The following is a 15,832-nucleotide window of genomic DNA, read 5'->3' on the forward strand; positions in this document are numbered from 1 at the left end:
TGTTATTGTGCCCATTACCACCGCAAATAAAAAAAGGCTCAGAGCCAATCACTGACATAATCCCACTCCCACCTTGAAACCATCTGAAGTGCTTCAAAGAGCAAGTCAGACTAACCTGTTGAAACTCTTCCATTAACAGTGGAGCTAAACTGGAAGTATTTTAATTCTCTTAAAGATTATAAATTATAACTATTTAATCAAAACACTGTTTTGGTTTTACCTGAGCATTGCAGCTGGGAGAGAATAAGAGCTCCTTCAAACTGGTGGCTGACCATCTTCAGATTGGGTTTTACACAGCGGATGAAACTTGAACCCTGTTAAAACAAAGACTAATTAGGAAATATTGGTCAAACATACACAAAATGCATTTTATAACATCCATTTTGTGTGCACAGTAAACACAAAGGCTATAATAATGTTTTTAGACTCTGAGAAAAAGGATAGAAAATAGACGGCGAAACAGAGATGTAAATTTTACTTACAGTGCTACGAAGCTTCTCCAGCAGCAGATTCAGTTGGGTCTGTGTGTTAAAACAGACAAAAGGAAATGCTTATTTTTTATTTTGGGTATTTGTGGTGAAGGTCGCCAAGACACACATGCTGGAGAATACGTACAGGGTGGGGAGCAGTTATATATAGTCATGCAAGACCCAAAGCACAGTAAATATCGTGCATCTCTTTTATGCAAAGAGACTGATCATTACAACAAAGGATATTTATCTTTCTAATTTTCTCTCCCCATAACACAATCTAGCTGTTTATCTCTTTGTAAAATAGTGTGTAAGATGCACACAGTCCTTGTGCTTGAGTCCATATCTGGTGAATAAGTGATGATGACAAAGAAGCTACATTAGTAATACAGAAACTCAGAGACTTTGAAAAGATGGTGCGATGATGTAAAGGTTTGAAATGGTGCACAAATACTTTTTATTCATCGAAAAAGACAGCCCAACACATGGAGCTGGGAGATAAGTCATGAGCAGCCTTGTATTACTTTGGTCTCTGGGATACGTAAGAAATGCACTTGAAAGTTGTGTACTTTCGCTTTTGTGTGAAACCCCAAGTGTCTCATCTCTTCTCTCTTTTATTTCTTTCCACTAGCCCTGCTTTCTAACTCCTCTCTAGTATACCTCAAGCTGACTTTATCCAGCTTTATCCACCAAGGAAGGATTTCTCAGAGGAAAGAATTGGAAGACTGGAGGATATCTAAGAGGGGGACCTTGAATAAAGGAAGGGAAACAGGGATGAGAAGAAGAGTGGAAAGGAGAAAAGTCACAGGAAAGGTCTGGATGTTAGAGTTGGTTTACTTTTTTTAAATCACAAATCTGAAACCTAATAAGGATAGTGATAATTGTGTTTTTACTTTTAAAGTCCAAAACAACAAATTTCTTAAATCAAGAAAATAAAATTCAAAATGTAAACCTACATAATGAAACAGTGGAAAAATTCCAGGATGCACAAAAGTCAAAATTAAAGCATTTCATCTTTAATTTGGACGACATGTGATACAATAATATGAAATATTATAGCGTCTTAGTGTTTGGTATGAAAAAGTGCAATATTCAAATTTTTTGGTAAAGTTAAGGGGTTTTGTTCACGTGTAGTTATGGTATGTTTATGTTCAAGGACTTTTTCTAACAGTCAAGAAACTACCTTTAACCGTCACTCTGACCTTGAACTTATTCCCAACGCTGATGAAGCTGAGCTTCCCCGCCTTCTGTTTGGAGTCCTTGGAGGTGTTGGAGTTCTCAAACAGCTCTCGAACAAATTTGTCTTTTGATTCACAAACTAAGCTTTCCAAGGACATGTGGAGGGCATCATTATTCTTCTCCACAAACCGAATCTGAGAGTGCACACAGACAAATCCATACATGTACAATCACGAAAGACCTTTATACATATTAATAGAGGTCAAACCCAATGCAGGATGTGTCAGTCAGTAAAACGTATGGAGCATGTTGTACCAGGACAACACGTGTTTTTAATTCACTGTGATAATAATGTTTTTAAACTATCTATTGTACGCATTAAAAAAATTATAATTGTGAAAAAACTCAAAAACAAAAATAAATAAAAATAACAAGCCGCGTGCTTAATATGTCATGCTTATATGTTTCTAACAATTATGGACAATGACACAGTATTTGTAGTTTTGCCTCTCTACACCACCACAGTGGGCTTTAAATCAAACAGTAAGGGTGTGATGAAAGAGCAGACGTTCAGCTTTATTTAAGGGGTGTAACAAAAGCATTGAATAAATTGTTGAGGTCATTTTTATTCAAAGGCCCAAATAGTATATTAATATAATGAATGTTTTAAATCCTTTAGGTATAGAACCCATGAACATCACCAAATACTGTTTCCTCTCTTCAGTTGTTCAGACAGGACGTTGCTCTTTACTGCAGCCTCCTTCTGCTGCTTCTTGTTTGTGCATGTTGGTTTGGGGTCAAGCGACTGACTTGGTTACTGAAGAATATCCAATTTCTTTACCTTGAGAAACTATCAGGTTGCTTTTGCAATGATTTGGATCATTATCCATTTGGATTGTGAAGCTCTGTCTGATCTGTTTTATAGCATTTGGCTGAATCTGAGCAGAGAGATCCTTCTATCAACAGTCACATCATTGATAAACAGTAGTAAGCTGGTTCCACTGACAGGGTTTAATGCCCATGCCATAACATTGGCTCCAACAAGTATGAAAAATAATGTGCTATGCTTCATATCATTAACCCCTTCATTGCTTATCCATATGTTTCTTTTACCATTATTACAAGTTCATCTTGATCTCATCTGCCCAGAGGATTTTTACAAAACTGTGCAGCCTTTTTAGGTGTTTTCTGTAACTAGTGGTTTGCTTCTTGTTCTAAGCCCTTGTCTTTCCATTCATGACATTCATGAATAGATGTGTCTTGATTCTAGACCTTAGTTCCACCGAGCAGCTAACGGAACAAAAGTTCAATACTTGGAATTGTCTCCAGAACTTTTATCTTCACATTTTGCCATGGAATAACAAGGGAACAGGGCTCCTCTGGCCATAGAAGTGCTTTCCACTGTGGTGGTGTACTGGGGCAAAATACCAAAAAAATACTTATGAACTTTGTGTAAAAATAGAGGTGAAACATATTTTCATACTGGATCTTGTCAGTACAACTCAGCCCCAACAGCCATACGTGATAATGAGCGTTAAGAATTACTGTTTCATAGCAGACTGCTCCAGCAAAGTGTCTGATGATAAAGCCTTCATCATCCCGGAGAGTCCTGTGAATGGTCAGCTTTGACTTTCTGGGAACCTAAGACAGAGACGATCAAAGTAAATCATATCATGCTAAAACACATATATTGATTTCATATTAAACCCATCCATCATCGTGTCTACAGCAGACTTTTGTTTGTCCACATGACGACTGAGTGCTCAGGGTTTCTTTATCTTCATCATTAGCTATTTAACAGGTGTAACCTGGATCAGATGATTTCACTTTAAATGTGAAACTTTGCAAGTCAAGTTTTTTACAGGGTTTACAGGGCATTAGGTTAGTAAATGAACATCATTAAGAGCCTATGTACACTGCATAGCAGAGTTTAGCTCTTGGATTAAATTCTTCTCTCTATTAATATCTATATCTATATATCTGAGTAGCAACTCTCCCTACTGTAGTGTGGCTGCAAGCAGCCTCCTCTTATCTTAAGCCCGAACTAGTGTCAAGGCAACATATTTAAAAAGATTTCATGCATGCAGAAATACAGGCGAAGTGACAAACAATAGCAGCAAAGACAGTGACAGAGGGAGGGAGTAAGATTGTGCGTCATTCACAAAAGTGTTGTAACAAACAGGAAGAGTAAAAATGATTACGATGACAGTCCTGTCTTTATTCTAACAAAGAATGAATAAAAGGAGAATGTCAATAGAATATTGTATTTCTTTAGTCAGTATAAGCTTTTAATGATATAAGATTACTTGTGATAGAATGCTGCATGATGATCATTTCCTAGCTTAGAACTGATTGTACTTTTCATTGTTCTGGACTGATTGTTCTTTATAAAACGTGTTCTGATATTTGTATCTGAATCTTCCCACAGCGATAGTAAGAAGTCAAACAAGCAGTTCTGACCTCACTCACACACACACACACACACACACACACACACACACACACACACACACACACACAAACACACACACACACACACACACACACACACACACACGCACACGTCAAATGTATTCATTTTTCTTGTGTATAGATAAGATAAGATAAGATAAAACTTTATTAATCCCTTGGGTGGGTTCCTCTGGGAAATTCGGTTCCAAATAAGCACAGCACCGACAGAAGTTATAGATAATATAAATAATTTATTATAAATAAAGACAAGTGCAAGAACAGAGCGCGCATTTCACAGGGCCCCCACTCTGATGTGAGCGCTCTGCGAAACGCCCTTGCAAGTTAAAACTGCAGCGTCTGTTTGTGTGTTTTCTCCTCTTAGACTCTTAGCTGAAGAAGTGTCTTTGAAATAAATCTCTTGACAGAGAACAAAGGAGAAAAAGCAAAAAAAGAAGGGAAAAGTGAATAACAAAGAGAGAAAGGATAAGGATGAAGTCTGACCGTGAGTCTGAAGTGGTCTTTATGCTTGCTGTGAACAGCCTGTGCAAAGTGTTGGTCACTGGCTTGTGGGAGACGGTTCTCTTCATCCAAAATGTCCAGGATTCCCGTCAGCTTTGCTTCCACTAGATCTGGAAACGTCAAATATTTGTCCATCAGCCACAGCATTGTGACATTAAGTCCAGACAGAATGTTTGTGAATAGCAATCCTTTCATTCCTATTGTCCTAAATATTAGCTGACTAAATCTGAAAAATTATTTATGTTAATATTTCAAAGCAAGTGATATCCATTCATCCTTAAAGTTTAAAATATTTAAAAACGTCTTTAGAAACAACAAAGAGCATTCACGTAGAATAATGTGGAAATCACAAAAGCAATAATGAAACAAGTTGGAAAGAAATCACAAAACATTCTGTTCCTCGATATAGATTTATTGGAAATTTCCACTGCTTATCATATCTGGAATATGAATATTCAGAGCACAAAATGTTCGTCAGGATGCTCATTTAGCCAAATAACTGAATTATTCATCTGACATCCTGCGCTTGGAAAATAATCTAATGGCCAAGGACCTCCGAAAAAAAAAAATTTGCATGAACAAGCACCTGTGCATAAATCCTGAAGATTGATGAGTGAATTAATGGCCAACCCAAACGGTCATTTGCAAGTCATAAATGTTATTCATGGCTGTCAGTTAACCTCACACCTGAATAATCACAGCCTTTGAAATACAAATCAAACTGCTTCACCTTGATACACTGACTACTTCATCCCATTAATTCGAGGATTCATTCGAGGACATAGGCAACGACAACAGGGGGGGGGGGGGGGGGGGGGGGGGGGTATCATTTCGCCGTATTCTCATAGCACAATAGGGCCGTGAAACCCACAAATACTCATCGCGCTTGCTCCCTTCAGACACAGGGATGTGCCAGCTCCGCGGATAATGAGAAGTTGGTATTTTTGTCCCCCTGACAGGTGTATTTTCGCTGCTCTGACGCGAAGCCTAGAGGAATGGCCCAAATTAATGTCATGGGGTGAGCTGATGTTACACTTGAACTAACCTTGGTACATTTGTGGTGTGTGAGCTCTACAGAGAGTCACAACAACCTCTGTACATTTGCTATTTTGCAGTGCAAGCTCTCAAAGGCGACACTTCATGGTTATGATGCCCCAGAGTGTCAGTCTATCGACCCGTTTTCACTTACGAGAACCATCCAAGGTACGGACAGATACCAGGTAACAAATTAAAGAAAAAAAAAAGCAAAGCAACATAAAGTCTCTGAAGGGATTAAACACCATTCTTCTGGAGGGATTAAACACCATTCTTCCAAAAGATATTAGCACATTTTGGGTGGTGCTTTTACAAATGCTTCATCACAGGACAAAGTTCCCGTTTGGTCATTTGGAAAAAGCTGAAATCAGCCATTTTATCAGCTTCAGGAGGAGATGTGGTCAAAGCAAAGAAGCTGGCACAGACTCACCTATGCAGTCCTGGTTGTCAACATAATGCACCTCATTCACACCCAGCCCTTCCTTTTGATAGAGCTCTTGCTCCTGTAAAAACATGATCAAATATCATAAATCAACACTGAAAACAAGACTTACTCTAAAAGTTTGTAAAAGTTAATTCAGATTATTCTGAGTGGCCTTACAATATCCAATATCCATAACAATATCCATCTCCAAAAAAGAAACAAAAACCGAAAAACAAATAGAAACATCAAACCAACAATATGTGATTCAGATAACGAGAAAGAGGCTAAAGCCAGAATTGTGGCACACTAATTGGAGACCTTGGAAGAGAATAAGTGTTAAGAGATCACAGGAGAGAAACATGCGTTATCGTGTCCCTTGAGAAATTAGTATTCTAATGAATATGAGAGAGATGGGGGTGAAGATAAAAGTGAGAAAACAGAGAAAGAAACAAAAGAAAAGCTTAGCATGCCAACAACTTCCACCTGCCTCATGAAAGAGTCAGTAAGTTTGGCTTATCAGTGACATGATGTGGCAGGTTTCCCAGGATAAAGAAGTAAACTGCCCCAAAATCAACTCAATTCACCCAGGGCTCACCCACCTCCTTGAGAATACGTTCGTTGAAGAACTGTTGCAGTTTCTCATTGCAGTAATTGATACAGAACTGCTCAAAGCTGTTATGCTCAAAATACTCTAAGAAGAAATAAACAGAAAACACACATTTCAATTATTTAAGAAAATGAAATGTTTTTATGTTAGTGGATGAAATGTTAAAGCCAGTAGAAAAAAAGAAATCATACAGTAAATTTAGATCTTTTTCTGTATATTATTACCAAACCCAGCAATGTCCAACACTCCAATAAAGTTGGAGGAGGTCTCGAAGGGGAAGCACTGGTTCACTCGTTTGACCACATGATCGAAGAGGCGGCTGTACACAGCCTTGGCCAGGGCATCGCGGGCATTGTTTGCTTGCTCCACCTTTAGAGGCACCCTGGAGAGAGACACAAAGTGGGGCATTGAGACAGTCCGAAACTGGGACATGCCTGTGTCTTATTAAACCTCCCTCTTTTACTTTTTATAATTAAACCAAAAGTTTTGTTGCGTCGATGTGACACTTTTTGCTGCCCAGTATCTTTCCACCTTTTGTTCCAGGTTATTCTTAAAAATGTGGAATTCTGTGCCAAAGACAAGATATTCAAATTAAAATCTGAACCTTGAACTTAAACTTTATTTTTAAATATTTAAAGAGGGGACTGATGACAAAGTGCAGCTCCACAGTGGCTAAGAGTTCAACTCGGCAATCCCAGCTGGAAAGCAGATGACTTTCAAATAAAAAGGTTTCACTCTTGCCATATCTTTACCTCTATTTTCTTTTGATATTCAACACACCCAACCCAATCCAAAAAGCCCTTATCTGTTACAAACAGTAACAGCAGTAATAGACTGCAGGGAAAACACATGAGATCTTTACAGTTTATCTCAGTGACAGGCGTTTTTATCTGTTGCAGTGTTTCATGCACACCCCAATGCATTCAACGCCCCCTCTGTTATCCTCAGCCTTACAGGGCCAGGGTGGATTTGTCTGAGGCTTAATGACAAAACCAACCCCCCCTCTTATCTCCACCTGCTCCCTTGACACCCGGGCTTGTACTGTACTGCAGCCATGCTCCCCTCCCTGCCTCCTCAGATACAGGCTGCATTATTTATGTGGAGAAAATACTTCCAGGCCAGGCCAGCATCTGGCCCTCCTGAAATATTAATTTACCAAACCTGGCCCCATCACTCCAACACCACATCATCACAAAAATGACACAAGAGCACTGCCAATGCCATATTCTAGTCTGAACATGCTCTATTTAACCCGACAAAAAAAAAAAAATCACAATAACAAAGCTTGACTAGTTAAAATACTACTATACAAAAAGTATTAATGTATATTTGTGCGACTGGAGTACTCAAATAGACAAGGCTGCAACTGACTTAGTTATATTAATTCGATTTTGTTCACTGTCAGGATAAGTAGAGCAAAACCCATCTTACCACTGCCCGGGTCTTATTTGAATTTTTCCCTGACTACAGATATTTTATCTGCAGTATATTTCTTCAGTCAGTTCAGTGACTTCAGACTGTTTGAAACGACTGCGGCTTCCTAATAAAATGAACTTTGTCTCTAAACAAAACCACTCAAAAAAGGACGATCAAAACTGTGCCGTTCCTCTTACTTGATAACTGTTCCTTTGGCGCCCCCTGCTGTAGTGAGCATCACCCTTGTTGTGAGGCTGACGCGTAGGTCATCCTGATCCAGGCCCAACAAATCAGCACAGTACTGAAGAGAGTCGTTGGACTGATTCTTCAGGACACAGCCACCTAAGACAAATAGCAACACACGTAAGCATTAAAAAGGACTTTTTATAGCAAATTCTCGTTCTGTATGTGCAAGACTCTTCTTCTCTACGTCGTTATAATCTGCTAACTGGAACAGTAAGACTCATTTTTCTGAGTTTTCTTTTGGCAAACAAACTCAATCAAGTCATACTATAAGAAAGGTGTAAGTAAAATCTAATTTTAAAAAAATTGTGATGCTGTTCAAAGTGTAAGTAAAAACAAAATGCATCTTACAAGCAAATCTCATAAGACCTTATTTTACTGACAATGGAACATAACAAATGTTTGAATTGAGAAAATCTAGCATTTCAAGAAAAATATTTGCTCATTTTGATATCGATGCCAGCAAAACATCTCAAAAAAGTTGGGACAAGATAACAAAAGGGTATAAAAAGACAGCTTTCTAAAAGGGAAAAAAAGTTAGAGGTTCATCAATACATAAAAAACTGTCTACAAATTATGGCACATTTTTGGAATACTTTTCCCACACATAAAATTTCAAAGACTTTAAATATCTCATTATCTGTATCATGAAAAGATTCAGAGAATCTGGAGAAAGTCAACATTGGATGCCTATGATCTTTGAGCCTTCTTGCAGCACTGTATTAAAAAAATTCTGTTGTGGAAATCACAGGCTCGGGAACACCATAATTAACTGTCTGTAAATACAGTTCACTGAAACTGCAGGTTAAAGCTCTATCATGCAAAGAAGAAGCCATATTTGAACACGATCCAGAGATGCTGCCATTTTCTCTGCGTCAAAACTCATGTACAATGAACTGAAGCGAAGTGGAAAACTGTTCTGTGCTCAGACGAATTGAAATGTGAAATTCTTTTTGGAAAATACAGACTCCGCATCTTCAAGAGGACGAGGATTATCCAGCTTGTTATCAAGTTTTAAAGCCTGCATCTTTGATGGAATTAGCAGTCTGCAAACCTGGAAAGGTACCATCAATGCTGATAGGTATATAAAGTTTTAGAGCAACATACAGGGAGTGCAGAATTATTAGGCAAATGAGTATTTTGTCCACATCATCCTCTTCATGCATGTTGTCTTACTCCAAGCTGTATAGGCTCGAAAGCCTACTACCAGTTAAGCATATTAGGTGATGTGCAACTCTGTAATGAGAAGGGGTGTGGTCTAATGACATCAACACCCTATATCAGGTGTGCATAATTATTAGGCAACGTCCTTTCCTTTGGCAAAATGGGTCAAAAGAAGGACTTGACAGGCACAGAAAAGTCAAAAATAGTGAGATATCTTGCAGAGGGATGCAGCAGTCTCAAAATTGCAAAGCTTCTGAAGCGTGATCATCGAACAATCAAGCGTTTCATTCAAAATAGTCAACAGGGTCGCAAGAAGCGTGTGGAAAAACCAAGGCACAAAATAACTGCCCATGAACTGAGAAAAGTCAAGCGTGCAGCTGCCAAGATGCCACTTGCCACCAGTTTGACCATATTTCAGAGCTGCAACATCACTGGAGTGCCCAAAAGCACAAGGTGTGCAATACTCAGAGACATGGCCAAGGTGAGAAAGGCTGAAAGACGACCACCACTGAACAAGACACACAAGCTGAAACGTCAAGACTGGGCCAAGAAATATCTCAAGACTGATTTTTCTAAGGTTTTATGGACTGATGAAATGAGAGTGAGTCTTGATGGGCCAGATGGATGGGCCCGTGGCTGGATTGGTAAAGGGCAGAGAGCTCCAGTCCGACTCAGACGCCAGCAAGGTGGAGTACTGGTTTGGGCTGGTATCATCAAAGATGAGCTTGTGGGGCCTTTTCGGGTTGAGGATGGAGTCAAGCTCAACTCCCAGTCCTACTGCCAGTTTCTGGAAGACACCTTCTTCAAGCAGTGGTACAGGAAGAAGTCTGCATCCTTCAAGAAAAACATGATTTTCATGCAGGACAATGCTCCATCACACGCGTCCAAGTACTCCACAGCGTGGCTGGCAAGAAAGGGTATAAAAGAAGAAAAACTAATGACATGGCCTCCTTGTTCACCTGATCTGAACCCCATTGAGAACCTGTGGTCCATCATCAAATGTGAGATTTACAAGGAGGGAAAACAGTACACCTCTCTGAACAGTGTCTGGGAGGCTGTGGTTGCTGCTGCACGCAATGTTGATGGTGAACAGATCAAAACACTGACAGAATCCATGGATGGCAGGCTTTTGAGTGTCCTTGCAAAGAAAGGTGGCTATATTGGTCGCTGATTTGTTTTTGAATGTCAGAAATGCATATTTGTGAATGTGGAGATGTTATATTGGTTTCACTGGTAAAAATAAATAATTGAAATGGGTATGTCTGTGAAGGTTCTCAGTCATCCAGGTCATCGTAGTCAAAGGAGCTTGCAAAGAAATCAGCCAGAGTTTCGGGTGTGTTCATTGTGAAACCCGGCCCCACCTTATCATGCGAATTCCTGAGGACATCCTGGGCCATCTGACCTCAGGAATTCGCATGATAAGGTGGGGCCGGGTTTCACAATGAACACACCCGAAACTCTGGCTGATTGGGACCCACACCCAGTTTCACACCTTGGCTCAGGCGATTAGAGGATCATCAGGGGGTCCTTTTGTCCCTCTGTGGGGGGATACTCCCACTAGGTTTATATCTGGGACTCTCCACCATTTGACCTTAGAACTGAAGAAGCTTCTCGGATGAGAGGTGAAACGTCTTCAAGTAACTTAAAGAAGTCCAGACGCTTTTCTTTGCAAGCTCCTTTGACAATTGAAATGGGTATATTTGTTTTTTGTTAAGTTGCCTAATAATTATGCACAGTAATAGTCACCTGCACACACAGATATCCCCCTAAAATAGCTCAAACTAAAAACAAACTAAAAACTACTTCCAAAAACATTCAGCTTTGATATTAATGAGTTTTGTGGGTTCATTGAGAACATGGTTGTTGTTCAATAATAAAATTATTCCTCAAAAATACAACTTGCCTAATAATTCTGCACTCCCTGTATGCTCCCATCAAGACGTGTTTTTCAGAAAAGGCCTTGCATATTTCAGCAAGACAATGCAAAACCACATAGCAATTCTATTACATCAGCAAGGCTTCATAGTAGAAGAGTCTGGATGCTGAACTGACCCACCTGTAGTCCAGACCTTTCACCAACTAAAAACATTTGATGCATCATTAAATGGAAGAAATGACAGTGAAAACTTGGGACTGTTAAACAGCTAGTGCCCAATATCAGACAACCAACATCATTCCTATCTCAGCAATATTGCTCCTCCGTTTTCAGACATTTACAGACTGTTGCTAAAAGAAGAGGGGATGCTACACAGTGGTAAACATGGAGCTATACCAGCTTTTCTGATATTTATTGCTTCTATCAAATTCATGTTTTCATGATACAGTAAATAGCAATAAATTAGCGAATCACTGCCTTCTGTTCTCATTTATATTTTACAGTGTCCCAACTTTTTGGGGAATTTGATTTATAGCAGCACCGAGCACGAATAAGTGTTCTAACAAGGTGTTTGTGTGAGCAAGAACTGTACTGAAGTGAGAGAGAAACTGGGCACCCAGAGGAGTTTGAAAGTACACTCACAGAGATTTTGATTATAGACACAGAATGAGAAAGAACGAGGAAGAAAAATAAATGGAACAAGACCTCATGTTTACTCAGGTAACAGATGCTCTTTTTCATCACCACTTCAGATTTATCTGTGGTGACACTTTTCTTAAAACTCCATATTGGATTCCATGTGCTAAGATTCCATAAAAAATTAAATAGATATTGATTTGTTTTGCTCATTACCATTGGCAGCTTATTAAGTTTAATGGCATATTTTGAAATGTAAAAAAATCCTGTGAAGTAGAGAAAACAGAAAAGCAAGGTAAAAATGGACGATGCTGGTCTCAGAAATGACTAACTGCTTCTGAGAAGACAAGCATTAAAAAAAATCAAGCTACAGCAAAAAAAAATCCCTACCCCACACAAAAAGTCAAAGTTCTTGAAAATGGCCTCATACTATTCTAAATGTGTTGCAAGGTATTGCACAGATAATGTTTATCTAACCAGAAGAGCTGCCTGTTTCCTCAAAATCAATGTTGCCCAGATGCAGGACACCGGCGACAACCCTGAACAGGTCCAGCTTCTCTGTGTCGTTCAGACCAATCTTTTTCATGGCCTCACACATCCTGTTAAAGTCACCGTGGTCATCCAGAAGAGGGTCCTTTAGTGCGCCCGTCTTTACGTGCTGCAAAGGACACGAAAGTTAGAAACCACAAAGTGACAGGAAGTGTTTAAAAAGTCAGCTCAAATCAAGATTTACTCAAGCATCATGATATAATCATTTGTAAATGGTATCTATGTTCTAGAAGATTCATTAACTTGATGTTGTATGAGTAAATCTGATTTAGAACTGAACTGGACCCAACAGCTCCCACTAAATAGAAAAGCCACACGTATGAGGTAAAACTGAACAAACCAAAACATTTTACAACAGCAGGTTAAAAGAACCTTCACTAGCAGCACACAGCAAGCAGGAAATCCTTAAAACTAGGGCTGCTCAGCTGTCGTAACACCTGAATAAAGCAGAAAGGCCAGGAATACAGTGAAATAATCTAATCAGTGAAATAGAACCTATTAGAAATCATCAGGAAACTAAATTGGAGATTAATTATATAGTAATAGTTACTATAACAAGGCGTGTAGAGTTATGCCTAAATATTGAGTCCTGATTATAATTTAATATAAGAAGCACAGGTTGAGTGATGGGAACTGAATCCTTTAATTTTTCATGTTTTATTAAGGTTAATTGACAAAAAATGAGAACATTCAAAATTAAATCTTAATTGTACTTCTTTGGAAAATAAATACTTTAATTATGCTCCACTGCACTGTAAAACTGGCAGAAGTTGATTCTTTTTATATTTCTATTTAAACACCATCTGCACCAAAGCAAATCCAAACCAGGCATGCACACGCAGAGAAGAGGAAGCAAGCGCTCATGTTTCCTGTTTGAACTACAAACAGCAGCATGTAAAACCAGAGCGTGTCAGTCTTCAGTTTAGGAAACTCATAGGAAAAAGAGCAGGAAGCACACAAAGTAACACACAGAAAGAAACATCACCTTATTGTCCTATATATAACAAAAACGTGGTGGGAAGAAACAAATACACAATTATTTAATTAGCAGCACACATTTAATAGTGATGCACACTTTTCCTTACATCCACAGAGCTCACTTGCCTTTCATCATTAAATAAGTAAAATTTATTAAAAAAAAAAAACATCTGCAAGCATATAAACAAACACACCTATGACATTTAGTGCTAGTTTGACTTATGAATCATTCAAGCATTAAAAAGGCATCTAAACCCAAGGGATGAACTAATGTTGCGACTACATACAACGTGCAAAGAACCTATTTTAAATCATAAATTTAAATACTTTGTCACATCAAGTAACTATCATTTAAAACCAAAGTATACATGTTCTAATTAAGCTTTTCTTCATTACTCTTTCATTTTGAATGAAACTTTCATAGAAGATATTTATAAAAAAAAAAAAAACAAGAAGTAAAATGAACATAATAATTAGTCCCTAAGGGACCAACTTCTAATCGTTCCATATTAGACGTCTACTGAACAATGCATTATTTTTTTGTGTTATTTATAATTTACTAAATTCACATATCTTGGCATAAAATATTGGTATCAACCAGTTCCTGCATATCAACTCAGTTTGGCAACATACTTTCTTAGCTACAATCTGGGATTTGTTTTGAACTTTCCTCACTGTTGGGAACATAAAAATATCTATTTTTCATTCTACATAAGAAAGAACTCTAAAGTGTTCTTTGTTTCTTCTTACAAAGGTAATTTAAGTGTTAAAACAGAATTCAGATTAATACCCAAAGTTTAATTATTATTTCATATTTTGGGCCAGAAGGATTAAGTCAGGACACGACATTACCTCAGGACTCTTACGATTCTGCATGATTTGTTTGTCGGAGTCCTTACTGGCAAAATATCTGGTGCATCCTCGGTTCAGGTACTGCAACAGAGAAAAAAAAAACACTTAGAAACATTTTAATATGTTTAGTATTTTAATAAATTCAATTTATTCATGGTGGCAAATCTACTGAGGATGTTTATATTGATTTTCATCACTGAAAAAAATCTACTCTGCTGTCTCCAAATATTGCTCCACAGCTGACTAGTAGTGGATTGCATGAAGTAATTGCCTCTGTTGATGTGGGTGTCGCCTCAGGGACTTGATACGATGATAAACATCTGAGGGAACAGCTTGAAATGCTTGTTGTTCTGTTAACCATTGTTTTGTACAGTATTTAGAGGAAAATAAAAGCCATGGTAAACACTTTAATACTCTCTAACTCTCTCCCCTACTGAGCTGATAATTGCATCCTAAAGAGCCAAAATTCAATTGTGAACTATTATGTTACTGAAGGGCTTTTGATCACACTTGGGAGGATGTCTTGGATTTAAGACAATTACATCGCTAAAAATAACCTCATGTGACATCTAGTGGGCCTCCACAGAAATGCTAACCAATAGAAAAATACCAAAAAGATGTTTGTAGTGTCAATATAGCTAATTAATAATAATAAAAAACTTCTTTCAGTTGGCAGTTGGCAAATTAATAAAAACCTCTGCACCCACTGACCCTGAAAATGTCTGGAGAGTCAAGGTGTAATTTCTTCTTTAGGTCTTCAGATGCTCCTGCACATAGTCTGTAGAAGATGTGGTAGTTCCTCTCTTCATTACTTTGCATGCAAATCCTTGACTTCTCCAACAAGTAATGTGAGACGAATCCACCCACAACTGCATTCTGGTAGCACAAGGGAAAAAATCAAGTCTTCAGTGCAAATTTTAATTAAAACTGATGAAACACAAACAAACAGAACAAACTAGAGCTTAATCCGTTTACATTGCTTACCTTGCTGTTGAAGTGGATTTCTACAAACTTCCCAAAGCGACTGCTGTTATTGTTTCGGACTGTTTTTGCATTTCCAAAGGCCTCAAGAAGGGGATTTGCTGACATTTGCAAAAAAATACACTCAAGATCACCTTCTCTATTAAAACTTTAATACATTACGAATAAGTGTTGAATTCTTTTAATATAGTACCTTCAACAATTCTCTCATCAATGTCTTGACCGCTTCCATATGATGTGGTCAGATATCTGAAAAGTTTAAAATTCATTAAAAATAAAAGTCAGATTAAGATTTAAAGCAGCAGCTCTCCCTTTAAAGCTGCTGGTAAAATGTTCTAGAATCCATCAACATTAAATGGGAACTTGATAGTTAATTAAACTTTAGATAGTTCTTTGTTAAATAGTGAAATTATCATTAATTAATACAATAGGCTTTTTAACATTGTCTGCAT

General features: G+C 38.1%; 1 protein-coding gene across 2 annotated transcripts in view; it reads right to left on the minus strand.

The window, feature by feature from the left end:
* The window catches only part of myo6b (myosin VIb), a 44,112-nt gene that overhangs the window by 21,169 nt on the left and 7,111 nt on the right, over positions 1–15,832 (minus strand). For both annotated transcript variants that reach the window (XM_084914719.1, XM_084914718.1), the window contains exons 7-20: positions 15,574–15,629; positions 15,384–15,481; positions 15,111–15,275; positions 14,400–14,480; positions 12,498–12,678; positions 8,299–8,443; positions 6,910–7,067; positions 6,678–6,769; positions 6,085–6,157; positions 4,602–4,729; positions 3,195–3,290; positions 1,673–1,843; positions 483–521; positions 221–314 (exon numbers count right to left, since the gene is read on the minus strand). In XM_084914719.1, coding sequence (XP_084770845.1) covers positions 221–314; positions 483–521; positions 1,673–1,843; positions 3,195–3,290; positions 4,602–4,729; positions 6,085–6,157; positions 6,678–6,769; positions 6,910–7,067; positions 8,299–8,443; positions 12,498–12,678; positions 14,400–14,480; positions 15,111–15,275; positions 15,384–15,481; positions 15,574–15,629 — 1,577 coding nt within the window. The remainder of the gene's footprint in view (positions 1–220; positions 315–482; positions 522–1,672; positions 1,844–3,194; positions 3,291–4,601; positions 4,730–6,084; positions 6,158–6,677; positions 6,770–6,909; positions 7,068–8,298; positions 8,444–12,497; positions 12,679–14,399; positions 14,481–15,110; positions 15,276–15,383; positions 15,482–15,573; positions 15,630–15,832) is intronic.

The sequence above is a fragment of the Perissodus microlepis genome, chromosome 19 (assembly GCF_051167445.1).
Source record: "Perissodus microlepis isolate ML-2025 ecotype Zambia chromosome 19, ASM5116744v1, whole genome shotgun sequence".
Classification (NCBI taxonomy): domain Eukaryota; kingdom Metazoa; phylum Chordata; class Actinopteri; order Cichliformes; family Cichlidae; genus Perissodus; species Perissodus microlepis.